The following is a 15,874-nucleotide window of genomic DNA, read 5'->3' as shown; positions in this document are numbered from 1 at the left end:
ATTTTTTTGTGGAGTAATAACAATTTACTTTTGTTATTTTTGAATACCAAAGCAAGGGAATACTCTGAAAGTATGATACAATGTTAACAAGCTGCAGGTATCAGGGGGGTGGGGGTGGCAAAGGTTAACAAAAAGCTTAACTTTTTTTAAACAGAAAAAAAAATAAATGTCTGGACTTTCCAAGGCAAGAATAAATTATGTTTCTGGTATCTGTGCAATACTGCATGCTCCTAGCAGATTATTTCAACATAATTTCTGTGTGACTATGCATACTGCTGCCCACTAAAGCTTCGACATCAAGCCTCTTGCATATCTGGATTTATACGGTAACATTTGTGGATGCTGTAGGTAAAGGATTAACTGCTGAACACTGTGATGGGACTCTTCCCAGTGGATGGAAAGCCCATCCCAAGAGGGAGGCACAAATAACGTAATGTGCTATCCCCTTTCCTTTCCTGCATATTCTCTATCTAAGAGGCAGAACTTACAGTCAGCAAGCTCTTGGCCCTTGCCTTTGCTGGACAGGAGGGAGGCTTCTTGCTGGCTGGGAGCTGTGGCCCACATGGTGGGGCCTCGTCCATCAAGGTCTTTGTTTACTTTTGTTAATATTACATTTATTAATTTCCAGTTCTGTGCAAGTCTTGTTTTGTTTACCCATTTTCCCATCCACCTTCCCCTGCCTAGCCTTTCCCTACAGAAGGAAAGGGAGGGGAAAGTGGGGTAAACCTACACTCTATCTGGAACTGGAAGCTCCAACCAGGACAGTGGATGTAAAATAATAGTTTCCAGAGCTTGATGGGCTTTTATACCTTTATTAGTACATGCAAGAAACCACACCTTACCCAGCTGAATGATTTAAAAAATACAACTGGTTTTGTTCAGAAGACTTAAATATCCAATACCCTAATCAGCTTGATTAAAATGCTAGCATAATAAATCCTCACCATATGTTCAATCCAGCAGGTCATGGCATGCATCCCTATCCATAACTCACTACAATTCAATCTGCTCCCTTTCTAATTGTATCATTAATTTCTATTCATCAACTTTATTCCAGATTCCTGGAAGACTTTTTCCAGTACTCTTAGCTACTATTTCAACAAGTAGTAAAACATGGCATGCGCTGCAAAGACAGCATGTGTATCAAGCACATCATATTTCCATTAGACTTACACTTTATTAATTGGAGCTCAAGAAATAATCCCAAAACCTCAGGAATCTGTACTTTTGGACCTGACTGCACTTTCCAATACAGCAATGCAGTTCATCTTACCTGACTGAAGGCTCAAACTAGGTAACACCACAAAGAAACAAGTTCAGAACAATCTAATGTACAGCTCCAGCAAGTTTTAGTATTGGTTCAGACAAATTCTTTTTAAAGCTATTTGAAGTCTTTTTTCTTGTAACACATACTGGAGAGAACAGATTCCTATTACTTTCTTCCAGCACAACTACTTGATAAAAATAATTAAAAATATTTAAAGCAAGCTGCACAATATCTGCCATTCATCTCAATTAATCAAGCTCCTGTGAGCTCTGCTGATTTCATCTCAGCAGCACTAAAATGCCTTGCCAAACACAACTGGGAGACTGTCTGAAGATTAAATCTGGCAGCTCCATAAAAGTGGAGGACTGTCAGCATGGAATGTAACAGATGGAACAAAGTTACCTGGTCACTTCATGTGTGGTAAAACTTCTAAGCACAAGGGACTGATAATGGCATGTAGAGTACTAGGTTTCTAGGTCACTTGTAGTTTCAGTGTAACTCCATGTCATTCATTCCATGAGTTTTGGTAAATGTCAAAGCAACTAATGACTTCCTTCTAGTTCTAAAAGACCACAGACTTTTCACTGATTTCAAGGTCATGTGGATATCAAAAGCACCAGGGGGAGGGGAAGACTGGATGCAAGAAAAAGAACTAAAAACTCATCCAAGCTTTCACTATTTGCAGCTAGTATTTGCCATTTTAACAAGACAAGCAGCTAGCACAGTAGTTATTTTGGTACTTCAGTTACTACCTTTTTTGTATTCACATTAAGCAATAAGCACAAACACACAAAGACAAAAGCCAGGTCTGAGAAGTAAAAAAAAGAATGTAAGGTGGTACATAAAATTGTGTTAGTAAGCAGAAAAGCATTAAACAAGCTCAGCATAAGTGCCTTTTTACATGCAACTTCAAATGTGTAATTTTTTGATACTCATCCAGTGACAGGAAATTCTGCACATGTATTGTATTAAACAAGTATTATCACCATCTCACATCACTTGGTAGCTTACATCAATGGCTCTTATTTCTTTCAATATGAACAATGGATAATCCATTCATTTCATTGGTTCTAGAGACATCACTCATTTCTTATTACTTCCCTTTCCCAGGCTGAAAAATCTGGTGGGAGCAAGTTCTGAAGGTCACCTAGTCCAGCTTCCCACCGAAGAGACCATTTCCAGCACCAGTTTGAAGCTACCACAGTGATGTCTCAGCAACTGCACGGAATTCTCATTCTTCCAAACCAAGGGTAACTGACTCAAGTGCTGCACTACACCCTCTTGGTAAAAAAGTTCTTCCTAATGTCAAATGTAAACCTCCTAGGCCACAATCCCAGAACGTTGTCCCCTTTTACATATGCAGTTCTCATCTCCACACCTCTATACAGAAACTATTTGTTAATTTTGACCTTCCTTGCTGTGCTTTATTCATTTGTTCTACTACATCTTTCTTGAGATCGCAAAGGGGAGGGAGAGGCTCTGATCTCTGCAGTGTTGAACACACAGTTAATACTACAGATTTGTACAGTGGTGTAACAACTTCTGGTTTGCTCTTTTCATTAAAACTTTGGTAACTTCCCTCATTTCCTCACTTTCAAAAGGTCCTCTGCACCTCTTCAGCTATTCTGAACCTTTCCCAAACCATCATCTACACTAGTTATTCTTTGACAAGCACCAATTTACATTGTAAGAATGATTATTCATGCCCAATAACTCTTAAGAATTAAAGTCCAGATACTAGAGGCAATATAAATACACAATGTATTAAGAGATGCCAAGATTAAAAAAAACCCTGCTGATCATTAACAAAGTCATTTTCTGTATTTTAACAGTTTCCAACAGAGCTCCTCTATCAGTCATGAGTATTGGCCATTACTATGCAAAAGCCTACCGAGCCACAAAGTTCTCCTTACAGTTTTACACAATTAAGTACAGAAAATTCTCTTACAATTTATGTTTCTAAAAGTTTAGAACTCTCAGCATTGTGAGGAGCAGGTAAGTATTTAAAGAGCTATACAGGCTGGAAAATGCAGGTATACTCACCTTGAAAAGTCAGTACACAGTTAACAGTTGATCCTTCCACATAATTTTCTGGCATAGGTGACCAAAGAAATGTGTAGTAATCTCTTGCAGTACTCCAACCAACCTAAAATAAGTGATTAAAAAAAAAAATTAAGCAGAAGAATTTGTTATGTACAGTTAAGATACCATGGCCTGGCCTTTACAACCTACTGTAATATGCATATTTCTGCTTCAACATGCAATAAAAAGATACTTAACAATGTTTACAAATCAGGAATATTTTAACAAGCATGTCAAAGATTTAGCATGAATTTTATTAAGCTTGTTACCTAAGGCAATAAATGGGTCCAAGGCAATAAAAGGGTCTGTATAAATTAAAACACCAGACAGTTTTCACTGTGCATTAAACTGCTATTTGGTACATAATTTTCTTTTGAGAGACAAAGAACACAAAAGTACAAAGATTAACTCTGAAGCTTATAGTGAGATTTTGTTAGCGTCTGCCAATACTGACTCTTTTGTGCCCACAATTCATAGGTTCATGAGGAAACAAAAAAGTTAGCTCTCTCTTCTACTGAAAAGGCCAAAACTAGTACCTTTTAGACAAATTCTGCAACACAAGATACCAACATGTCACTGAAATGATAACTCCCCCATGCATGATGTGCTACGTCTGCACAAAAACCTAAGTTGGTGCAGTCTTGCCACTAACTTCAATAAAAACCTGCTTTCAGACTTTTCAAGAGTTCTGTACAGTAAGAAATGCTGTCCTCTGAAGAAACATACTATAACAAGCTTGAAATACACACATCTAAACCTGAACCCCAAAGCAACTAATGTAAAGCAAAGGATATTAAGAGCAGCATAACGGTAAGGGAGAAGGAGGAATGTATCAGTTTTAATCCCCTGGCTAAAAAAGATAATTAAGACCATCTCAAAAATCTAGGCATAGTCTGATTTATCACTAAGTGGCTATGCTATCTTGAAAGACTGAAAAAGAGGAAAAGGGGCAAATTGTTTGCCAGTCTTTATTAGGCAAGACAGCAGCTCAAGAAGAAAAAAGTTACATCCCAAAACAGGCAAAAAAACCTACAAACCACTTGAATAGACAAGACTTCTGAACTTCAAATGCAGACCAAATCCTCCTTTATAAAGGACACACTGCAATGGTGTTTAGTGCAACTTTTAAAAGCATTCACACATTTTTAAAGCATTAAGAACTGATTTAAGGATCTATCAGCTTGAAAAAAGAAAACAGATGTTTAGATAAACAAGAACAGCAGAATTGAAGTATATAGGCATACATTTTACATATGAAAATTAATTAACTGGCATTACTTAACAAAAACATGATAAACCATTCCACAGATGTCTATTGTGCTTCTTCACTTTGTATTAAGACATGTGGGAAAACCCTTTGGAAAAAGAGAGCTGGTTTTGTTCATATTCTTTTGGGGGGGGGGGAATTATGAACAAGAGCAAAACTGGATTAAGTTTTCATTTTGTTAACTACTGTCACTTCTTTAAGGCAACAATGATTAGAAGCAGTGTTGACCCTCTACACATCCACTAGAGGAGAATCACCTATGACATCTTAAGCTTATTCTTAGCCAAAATTTTGAAGACTCCTGCACCTCCAATCAAGCAGCTTTTAAAGAAGTACACAAAATTAGATTTCCTGGGGTGGCTGTTCCCACACTGTTAAACCTCAGAAATAAGATGGAAAGCTCTTCCAGTGTCTTTAAGGTGGTGTAAAAGCAGTTTTTCCTTTATAAAAGTTCACAGGAAAAACATTTTGCAAATTCCCACACATTAGCCATGTCATCAAATCCAACTCAGATGTTAAGACCCTTTTTTGCTGAACTTGAGGGAAACATATATGATTACTTGCTGCTCTAAAAAAAAAAAAACCAGCAAGCAGATAGTTTCTCAAATATAGTTCTCAGTGAGTGAAAAGTCTCCATCTTGTTCTTTTTAATTTTAGAATGAAAACTGAATTATATCCAGGAACAAATGCTGTATAGAACTTAAGCAAACCTTTCATCCTGCTGCAGTTTTCCTTTCTGTTAAAACAACAAGCAAACAAAACACACATACACACTCCGATTCCTATGCTACTTTCCCAAGTAAACTAACATCCTTCCATCTGATAATTAACATCTTGGAAAACACAGAAAAAGAACAAAATCCAGTGAATATAAAACCAAAAACAGTCTCTTCAGGAGATCAACTCAGTTTCAGATTTGATTTGTCTCAGGGATTGTAAATTTCTTGTAGCCTTTTTTTTTTTTAAGGTATCCCATGTTGATGTGTATATCACAGTATCACAGTAATTAATCTGTTCTGAAATCAGAAGCTATTTTTATTAATAATTTAGTTGTAATAGTAATCTAGGTAAGGATGTTTAAGTTATTTAAGACTTCAATCACTGATACAAGGAAAAGAGTAGCTATGTAGAGAATAAAAACATTCCTGGCCTGTTTCTCAGCAGATGCCGTATTTTCAAGACAGACTCATTTGTGAGCTACCGATAGAGAACTGTGATACATCAAGAGCTACTAGGCAAGAGACTGGGAAGTCTATCCCTCAAGTTTCTCCAGCAATTCCCCTTATTTCCTGTCACCCACCATCTACTTCTACCAAAGCTCCCAGTCATACACTCTTATCTTGAAAATTTGTCTATTTCTTAATGAGGTGCATGCAAATTATCAGCAGGTGCAGACTACGCAAGAGCTCTTTCCACTGCACAGGATATCACAAGGTGAGTGTCCTCTCTGCTACAGGCTGCACACCTTAAAACATGACAATGCAGAAAACAAAATATGAACAAATCTCTCCTTGCTCACAGTTGTACACATGTGAAAAGGGGAAGTGTGTGTATTCCCAGTTAAATTAACTCAGCAGCATTATTCAATGTTTTTCCTACTCATTATCTTCATAGGATTATTTCTTAGTTGAAAGAAAGGAGGAGTAAAACCAATATAATTTGCTGTGAAAAAAAATTGCAGAAGTCATGAATGGATGTTTAAGGTTTAGTTATCTAGATTTAAGGGGAAAATCAAATATGTCAACAGGCTTTAATGAAGCTTTTGTTTTAGTACTATGTATCTTTTGACAATTTTCTCATTGATAAGCACACAGTGGATCAGAAATACAGGGGTAATGGCAGACATTGCCATATCCACACAGTGGATCAGAAATACAGGGGTAATGGCAGACATTGCCATATCCACATTCAAGAACACAAATATTACAAATTACATCAGAATTCCAGCACAAAACCTTCTTTCTGAAGTTAAGAGGAGGAAAAAGGAGAATGACCTGTTGAACCACGCAAAAATCAAGTTCACCTTGAGTTCTAAGTTCATCATCTGCTGCACTGACAGGCTGTGCCGATGTGATTGCTTTTAGAAATGCATTGAAAACGTTTTGCTCAGCTAAAAAAGCATCAACATATTAACATTCTTGTTTCTTAGACAAAAGAGCACATAAGACTTGGGCTTACCTAAACCAATAGAAAAACACTGAATATTTTATACTCAGAATTAGAAATTAAGTCCCTGCTGATCTGGTATTCAACACATTCTTCTATCTTCTCCATATTTAACTCTCACAAACACCACTCAAATCCATTTTTAAGTTCGAAAGCTGTGCATAAATGCCAATACTCTTGCTTTCCAGATGTTAACTAACAGCTTAATAATCCAGAAAGAAAAGCCTGATAGATCAGCAGCTTTTACATATTTCACATGGTAAGAAATAATCATTTTGATGCAAATCACAGCAAACACAAGTGTCTAAGCAAAATGCCGTTGGGCCCAGTACCCTACAAAGTGCTTTCTCCACAGCAAGTTTTGTATGTGCCATAATCCTGAGCTCAAGTATCATTACTTGAAAATTGTCCAAGTAGTGCTAGTGCCACTGTAGCCTACAACAGACAGCAAGAGGTAACAAGTTCTCCTAAGCCAATAAACAGATGGAAAAATTAAACCCTCTAGGAGCAGTGGAGCTCCTACTTGGCAAAATTACCAATAGATGACTGCTAATACTAACATGCTGCTCACAATACACAATAGACATGTATCATCAGCTACTGAGATCTATACACCAATTCTGAAAGAATCCAACTGTCCAAAAAAATTAATACTTCAAGTGCTTTTACTTGTGATTATGTTTAAGTACACTGCAGTAATAGTAAGGCACAGATGTTTCAAAATAAGTAAACAATGAAGTCAAAGCTACAACATTGGTTTTCTTCGCATGTCTGTGATCACATTGTAACACATGCAACTGTGGCTTACCTCAGTCCAAGCCATTTCAGACTTCATTTCAGACATGACCTCACTACTCACACTGAGGTAAAAACTTGTTATACAGCAGAAGCCCTGAAGCTGAAACATTTTGGGGCAGAAGATGGCTGCAAGGTATTCTAGACTGTTTATGAAAGGTTGTAATCTTATGGTGTTCTCTCATGCCCAGGCCTGACGAACTCCATCTCTGCTGAATGTTACTAACACATCCAGGCAATCTTTTAACTGGGACTACAGAAACCATATGGTATTTGTTGAAATATCAAGGGGGCCAATCTCATTTGTTGTATTTCTACCTCATCGTTCAGAGAAATAGGTCAAAATTATATTGACCACGTGCCTACACTATAGGATCAACTTTCTCTCTTATTAGGTATAAATCAATAAATATAGAAACAACGTGAACTCTCTAAATGAAAACCTGTTACATATGTAAATGACTGCCCAAAGAAATGTTATGACAGATCAAAGAGTAACAAAGGTAGGGTTACTATGAAAATTTATTAAAAAGGGGTGGGAGGGAGCCTAACCTTTGAGCAAAATAAGTAAAAATACTCATTTACTGTTGCATTGCAGGAGAACTATAAATTGGCACCATCCTTTGCTTCAAAATTGGTAGCAGCTACTAACTACTGCTATGACAATTCTGTCCCTGATCACACAAAGCTACCATAGCAAGTGTTTTTAAGAAAATGAAATCTCACACAACCCTGATTATCCCTTCTCCAGCTAGTATGGAAACAGTAAACAACACAATGTTCCCACAATGTTATTTTAATAAAACATATTCTTTCTCTGTGATTTACAACATGGTTCTCCACAGAGGGTAAATCAAAACCCAACCCATATCAATTCGTGGATATAACAATACTCAAAATGTTGTGAGCTGCAGTATTTCTATTCCTGGCTAATTTACCAATAGGACATATCATCCACTACCCATTCCTGTATCTATCAGGCCTTCCCATGCAATGAGGATCCATGCCAGAAAAACTGTATTCCTATATGCATGTGCTCAGTAACACATCCAGCTGTTGTGCTTCATAACGTGATCTGTATATATGAAAGTAATTGATGTCTTAAAAAAAAGAAAAATCAATTAACCACAACAGGACACTGAATGACTCACACAAGTGTTACTTTTATCTGCAGTTCAAAGGAGACTAACCCAGAGTACTATATAAAAAACACACAGCTACACTGTCATGATGAAACACAATCACCAAGCTACTACTTAGGTGTCCATCAAATCCACTGTTAAATTCTGTTACAGAATGTTTTGACCACGGATGAGTTAATTCTCAAGGCTGCTATAAATCAGTACATGGAAAAGACAGAAATTAAGTTGCATGTAAAGACAGGTACTGCACAGTTTCACATACAGTAGCTCAGCTCCCAAATACTGAATACTGTCTCAGAGCAAGCAGGCATTTCTTGTGTTCAAGTAAGTTACTGAAGTCTTCCAAATGCCAGTAAATTCAGGTTTTGCATATGTTAGGTTACCAGAAAGTCAGATCACCATTTTTAAGATGTCCACTAAAAATGTGGACATTAGGAAATAAAAATACTTCCTTTCATTCTCTAGGGGTACACTGTGGCAGTCAATGCCAAAGCACATCTGCAACCTGAGATAAAATCCTAGGAGAATGGTAATGCAGATTGCTTAGATAAATATACCAACTAGAACTAAGGAACAGAAAAATTTTGATGGAATAGTTAATTAGTGACACAGCAAGGCCAAAGACATTAGCTTGAGATACACAAGATTACCTGCTGATCCTGCAGGTCCTCAGCAAAATTACATCTTCAGAAACCCTTTGCAGAGCCTCCCTTCCCTCAAGCAGATCAACACTTCTACTCATCTGCAAACTTACTAAACCCACCACCACACTCAGCAATACAAGTTTAACATTTATCACCTTAAAACAACATCAAAAAACTTAAATTTCATCTACATCATCTTATACCTGGGGATTGAGAGCTCTTGAGCTCCACAGAAAGCACTCTTAAAAGAACTGCCAGCTCCGATCTGCTCCCTTGTTCCGGAGGGCCGTTTCCCTACTGACTAGGCTCTTTGAAGAGCAAGTTTGCTTTCCCAAAATTCAAGGTCCTGATTTTACTCTCTCTCTGACCCTTACCCCTCAGGACTGTGAACTCTGCCAGTCTGGGATTACTAACCACTACAAACCAGGCTGCTTCTAATCTTGATGTCACCCATTATGTCACTTAGTGACCATCAGGTCCAATATTGCATCCCCTCTGGCAGGGCTGACCTTGATCAAGAAGTCATTTTCAACGGACTCCAGGAGTCTCCTGCATCACCAACAGCTCACCATGCCACTTTGTCCTTCAACATTAAGCAGTCATGACAATAAAGAAGGCATAGGCTTTCTCCTACACACCTTCCTAGTCTATTTGTCTCCAACACTGGGATGCCAGCACACTTGCCCACTGCATCACACAGTTATCAGCCCAAAAAAATATACCAGTTGTGAAATATAGTGGTAAAAGCTGGGGGGGTGGGGGGTGTATTTTTCTCACAGACTACTTCCCTGATCCATTTCACTACTTCCCTGATCCATTTCACTATGCAGCTGTACAAGCAAAACAAACAAGATAGCACAAGGATACAAATAACCAGTATCTATTGAAGACAGCTTTGCTGCTGTAGAGGTGTACTTGGACTTGTGAGTTAAATAAAAAACACTTCCTTAAAAAGTTACCTATAGATTTTATTCATTTCAATAAAAAAATTCTTAGCAAACAGGACAGAACAGAGGAAACCACTGCCCCCTAAAACGAAATGAAAGTCAACATTCAACCCAAAACCAAACACAATGGCGGGGAGGGGGAGCAACAAGGAAGCAGAAATTTTACTCTGTATTTATTTTCTGTACTAACCTGAAATTACCACTAGGGTTTTTTTGACCAGGGTGCCTTTTCTCTCTGTCCAGTACTCTCTACTGCAATACTAGTAGCTTTCTGCACAATTCCAGTCAAAGATTAAATGACACCAGCTTAAACAAGTTTATTTCCTAAGCAAGTTATTCACCTCAGAAAGACAAGGTGGACTTCTACTCCTGCTAGGTAAACAGTCATTGAATCAATGCTTTGAGTTCTATCACAGATGCTTCCCTTTCCTTGCATACCAGGCCAATACAGGAGGCCATTAATTATTGTTTTCATGATTAGTTAGGATAAATGGTAACATCTCTGCCTGTTTCATCAGTTTTCAAACCACTTCCAGGTGGCTTGTCAATCAAACAATCAGTTCTCTAGAAGTCAAATTTTTACACTCAAATCACAGTATAGTAAAACTTTTGTCTATTATCTATCCCAGGACAACAGTATTTTCACAATTAATTTTACTGTAAACATTATTCATGCACACATGTATTTGTAGACAGAACAGCTGGCTGCATTGAACCCATTGTACTGAAACTACACTGACAGTATATTCAGCACCAGCTGACAGAGCTACAAAATGAATTTTCCTCCTTTTCCCCGCCACACAATGCTTCCTTCCCCTGTGTTGATGAAATTTAAGTAACTGGAAATCGAGCTGGGAAATTACATTTTTAAAAAATCCAGTCTCAAAATGCTGGTCTCAACCTCAGCCAATTTCCTGATTAGTACACAAGAGCTTGTTTCACATAAAGAACAGGAAGCACAAGAAATAAGGTGCAGTGCATGAAAGGAAATTTTCCCTTTCAGCATTAGTACTACTTTATGCCAGCTCAACACGCTCCTGAAATGACAGCCAAACTGGTATTACCTGTCACTGCTACAGAAGAATGAAAACTCATACCTCAGTAGTTTATGAAATCTATCATCACCATCAAAATGAAATAAAGATACCTGTCCCTTGTACACTGCATTTGATGTAATCACTGAAAAACAGCATTTGATGTAATCACTGAAAAACTGTTTCAGAGAGTTCCTAGTGAGTATTTTTAGAGTCCTGTCTGACTGCCTCCCTCATTTAGATTAGCAAAGCAAACACATTCACTTCTCAAGTTACCCTTCAATAATTTCAAAATGGTTATGTGTAATGTGAACAGCACCTTCAGAATGTGCCTGTTTGTACATTAATGCCTCCCAGGCACAATTTAGTGACTTTGCACATCACATTACAAATGCTTCTGCTGTTACAGAGCACAGTGCTTCTATTTTGCAGCCTTGAATAAAGATGAACAGCCCACTGGTGATCTACAGATTTAAGTGAAGCACTTCCTTTAGAACTATATGCTCTTTAAGAATGTAAGTGTTCTCCAGCACTGAGATATTGTTACCCATCTCCCTTCCCCACTGACAAAACATCAGTCCTTTAAAGCCCAAATAAAAATTTCTATTAACCATTTAAGTAAGGAATTTAAGCATCATCTACTGGCAGCTACACTAACAAAGAAACATAGATCAAGATCTTGAATAGAAGCAGATGTAGGAATTAATGGATTTCTATTTCCACACATTAAACTATTAACCTTTAAAAGTAACTCCAAATAACTTAGATGTGGCCTCACCTCTCCTTTTTCCAAGAGTCTCTTGAGTCATTTTAGTGATCTATACTGTTCAGCCTGTTCTAGCAACAAAAATGACTCAGGGACGTGGGCCAAGGTATCTTTGTTCTTTCCATAGACATTTCACCCTTTACTCTGGCTCATACCTTTCATATAATCCTATTCACATCACTCTACCCACACATCTCTTCTCAAATCATCTCCATTTAATTCTGCACAAGACCACTGCATGACACCTTCCCTTTACTCCAGCAGATTTGAAGCGTACTCACTTCTCTGGTTCTAATCTCCAACTTGATCCTTGTCATAAAACTCCCATCCTAATAAGCAGGAACCAATATATCACTTGAGTGATGCTCCACTTAAGTTTGAGAAAGCTTTTACTGTTGTTGCCGTTTTTGTTTTCTAACTGGTAATAGAAGACAGAGACATTTGAGAAATAGTAGTAGAACAAGCCTTACTTACCTTGAAAATACCAACCCAGTCTTTCTGATGAGGATGGATGAACTGGGTCAGAGTGTAGTGACATTCAAGGTGGGCGTTCGGAAGGTAACTTTTTGCCACATTTTGAAAAATCACATGTGCAAAATTGGAAGTCTGCAAAGTGCTAGCTGAAGATGGAACTTCTTGAAAGGATGACATGATGGATCTGGAACAAAATTGTAGAAGTTGCTACTTCAATTGAGCGGAAAGATGCGTTAAGTTACAAAACTTAATCCATTTTAAATACGCAAGAAACCCAACAGTTAGCTCCCCTGTTCCAAAAATAGACAGCTATAGACCAAGTTCACCAACATGCACTCCAAAACAATCACCTCTCAGAAGAAAAAGGCAGTCATTTCAGCAATGACATCAAGATGTAGAAAAATCACTGCTCAGCTGAATGCCCCCAGGATTCCCTCTCAGATACAGCGACAGAAAGTGCACAATAAAAGTGATGGTGTGAAAACACAGTAGGGTTCATTCATAATGAAATATTCTTAGTGGGTCTGGATGTGGCAGGAAAGGAGAAAGAAAGCCTCCATAGCTTCCCTACTTAGTTTTTCTCCGAATCTGTACTGCTCAGTGCTTTTCACAGCATTTTCAAATACGAAGTCTGTCTTTCCCTCTCAGTAAAAGTAGTAAAATTCCATTTTAAGGCATTTTTTAAATGCAAGACCAAAGCCTCTGAACAGGAGGGTGGTTTGTTTTTTTCTTTTCCTCTTCCTCAGGAGTTGCCTTGCCTCTGTTTAGGAGTCTATGGTTATCCTTTACTTCTCTCACTGTTCCCAGCCCTGCATGTTTAGTTTCATTACTATGCACGGTCGAGGGATTAACACTAATCAGTTGGACTGCAAAAGCTTTTAATCATGCTTTCCATTCACCACCTCATTCAGAAAACACAGTGCTAAAAATTACAGCCATTCAAAATGCTTCACAAGCAGAACAGGAAGGTCTTCATAAGATTCAGCAGTATCTGCCAAAAATCCAAGATGGGAAGTGGAGAATTTCAAGTGCTTGATTGCAATGTACAATAACTGGTTTGTCAAAACATTTTATATTAGGAGCACTGGGGCCTTATACAGCTAACACATTTCTTCCAGTTGCTACTAATGTGATTTTATACTGACCAAATTCACACTTTGTATGAGGCAACTGCCAATCTGACACAATATATTACTTTCATTGACGATACACATGGAAACCAATCCCAGAAAGGGATGGGCCACTGCAAATCTCAAGTTCAAAGGTAAAAGGCTATAGGAAACACACACACAGCCTTAAAAACAAACAAACAGAAAACCCCCCCACTCTCTTCACCAGTTAAAAAGTAAGTAGCAAAGAGCTGTCTTTTCCTAAGAGAAGACACACTCTGAAGTAAAATGTTTTTCTTGTTTTTAATGATGAATACCTGTTAACAAGGATTATTTATATTTAAGCCCTCAATGTTTTGAGCTTATTACTGCCTAATTTAGTGTAACACATGAAGGTGATTATTGCATTATTTTGATGTATCAGATGTTAAACAAAAAAGAGGGTTTTTACCCTGAATAAAAGCAATGAGATAAAATGCCAAGCATGTGAATATTAACAGATATATAAGATAAAACCAAGAACTTACACAAGCAATAAATTGGGTAAAGGCTAGCTTTGAGAGACAGTAAGACACACATAAATTATGCCAGTTATCCAGCTTCAGAGTCCAGAAAATCATAGGGAATTTTACAGTATAGCAAACCCCAGAAAACTCCCACACCTCTCGAAACAGGGGATCACATTTAAGACTACTCAAATCTACTCTGAACTGTAAGTGCCGTGAAGCAGCAGCTCCTACAATTCTAAAAGAAAAAGAATAGCCTTCATTTTTTTCAAATACAATAAACTAATTAATTTAGTTGTAGCTGAAGCCAAATAATATTGACATGAAACAGCCTGTGCCAGTTCTCATTACTCATAATAAGTGCAAAAAGAATTCACACAGCATTAAAAAAAGGAAAAAAAGAGATTTAAAAAAGAGGAAGAAAACACACCACACAAAAAAAAAATCCATTAATTTCTGCACTCTTTGCCAGCTGCCACTGCCATGTACTAGCCCTAAATGAAACCAGTAAAGGGCAACCACTTTCCAGGCCCAAAGCAGAACTATTCGCAAATCTGAATTTGTACAGACCAGCAGAATTATCTGGGATTACTGTTCTCCAGTAGGAAAATCCCCAGAGCTTAGGTGAAGCAGAGATCTACTTACAGTTCAAGGGTAGGTTAGGGGATGCTGGGTGCTTTCTTATTTAGCTCACAGCTACCGGTTGGGAAACAGAAGAGGAGGAGGAGAAAGCAGAAGAGCTACATTTAGGCTTCATTACTATCATATGACAAGCGACTCCCTCTAGGAGGCTGAACGACGCGGTTGATTTTACGTACCGAAAAGGACGGGAGGGAGAAAAGCTCGTCAGGCAGGAAAAACAAAAGCAGGACGAGCCGCAACACCCCAAGCCGTCTTCTCCGGGAGTCCTTCAGCTGCGGTCCCGGCGGGACAGGGCGCAACTGTCAACCCCAGCCCTTACCTGCTCTAGTTTACCCTGTTCCACGGGGCTAGCCTGCGCCTTTTCTCCTCCCGCCCCTGCCCCACCCCCTTGCACAATCAGCGGCCGGCGCGGCCTCACCTGCCCGCCGGGGATCACCTTTGCTCCGGGCCTTCAGAATGCGCTCGCCACCGCGACAGCGGCGGGAAGCCCTGTCACGTCCCACGGCACAGCCTCCCGCACTCCGAGACAGGCCGGCCCGAAACAGATGTGGGGGGAGGAATGGGGGACAGCTTCCCGGTGGCGCAGAACTGAGGCCCACGGCCTAACGACCCCGCTCGCCCCAGTGGTTGCCGGAAGCTGACAGCAAAGGAGAAGTGAAACCCATCCGTCCCCTGCAGCCAGACCCAAGAAAGCCCCTTACCTAGACAGATGCGGAGAACGTCCGTGACATCAACAACATGGGGCCTCCGCCATCAGCGCCTCATAACCCCGCCCGCCCGCGTCACTTCCAGCCCCGGCCCTGCCCGCTCGGGGCGGGCCACCGGCAGGGAGCCGGAATCGGAGTCCGGCGCCGGAGCTTCGCGGGTCTTCGCGCCCTCACACAGGTACAGTGCTTCAGGTGAGGCCAGAGCATCGGGCCCGTGCTGTGAGCCCAGCATGGATAGAGCAGTCTAGCCGTCACCTTTATAAAGTGCGTCTTCCGCTTACCATAGTTCCTACCTACGCATTCGGTATTACAACATGATAATATTC

At 39.2% G+C, this 15,874-nt stretch overlaps 1 protein-coding gene across 1 annotated transcript in view; it reads right to left on the bottom strand.

Annotated features, from left to right (window-relative positions):
• The window catches only part of TAX1BP1 (Tax1 binding protein 1), a 56,532-nt gene extending 40,894 nt beyond the window's left edge, over positions 1–15,638 (bottom strand). Inside the window, exons 1-3 of the mRNA XM_054161203.1 lie at positions 15,543–15,638; positions 12,585–12,768; positions 3,311–3,413 (exon numbers count right to left, since the gene is read on the bottom strand). Of these exons, the coding sequence (XP_054017178.1) occupies positions 3,311–3,413; positions 12,585–12,761 (280 nt within the window). The 5' untranslated portion in view covers positions 12,762–12,768; positions 15,543–15,638. The remainder of the gene's footprint in view (positions 1–3,310; positions 3,414–12,584; positions 12,769–15,542) is intronic.
• Positions 15,639–15,874: the final 236 nt, after the last annotated feature.

This window comes from Dryobates pubescens, chromosome 4 (assembly GCF_014839835.1).
Source record: "Dryobates pubescens isolate bDryPub1 chromosome 4, bDryPub1.pri, whole genome shotgun sequence".
Lineage (NCBI taxonomy): Eukaryota > Metazoa > Chordata > Aves > Piciformes > Picidae > Dryobates > Dryobates pubescens.
The sequence above is the reverse complement of the archived record's forward strand: the minus strand, read 5'-3'. Positions and strand labels throughout refer to the sequence as shown.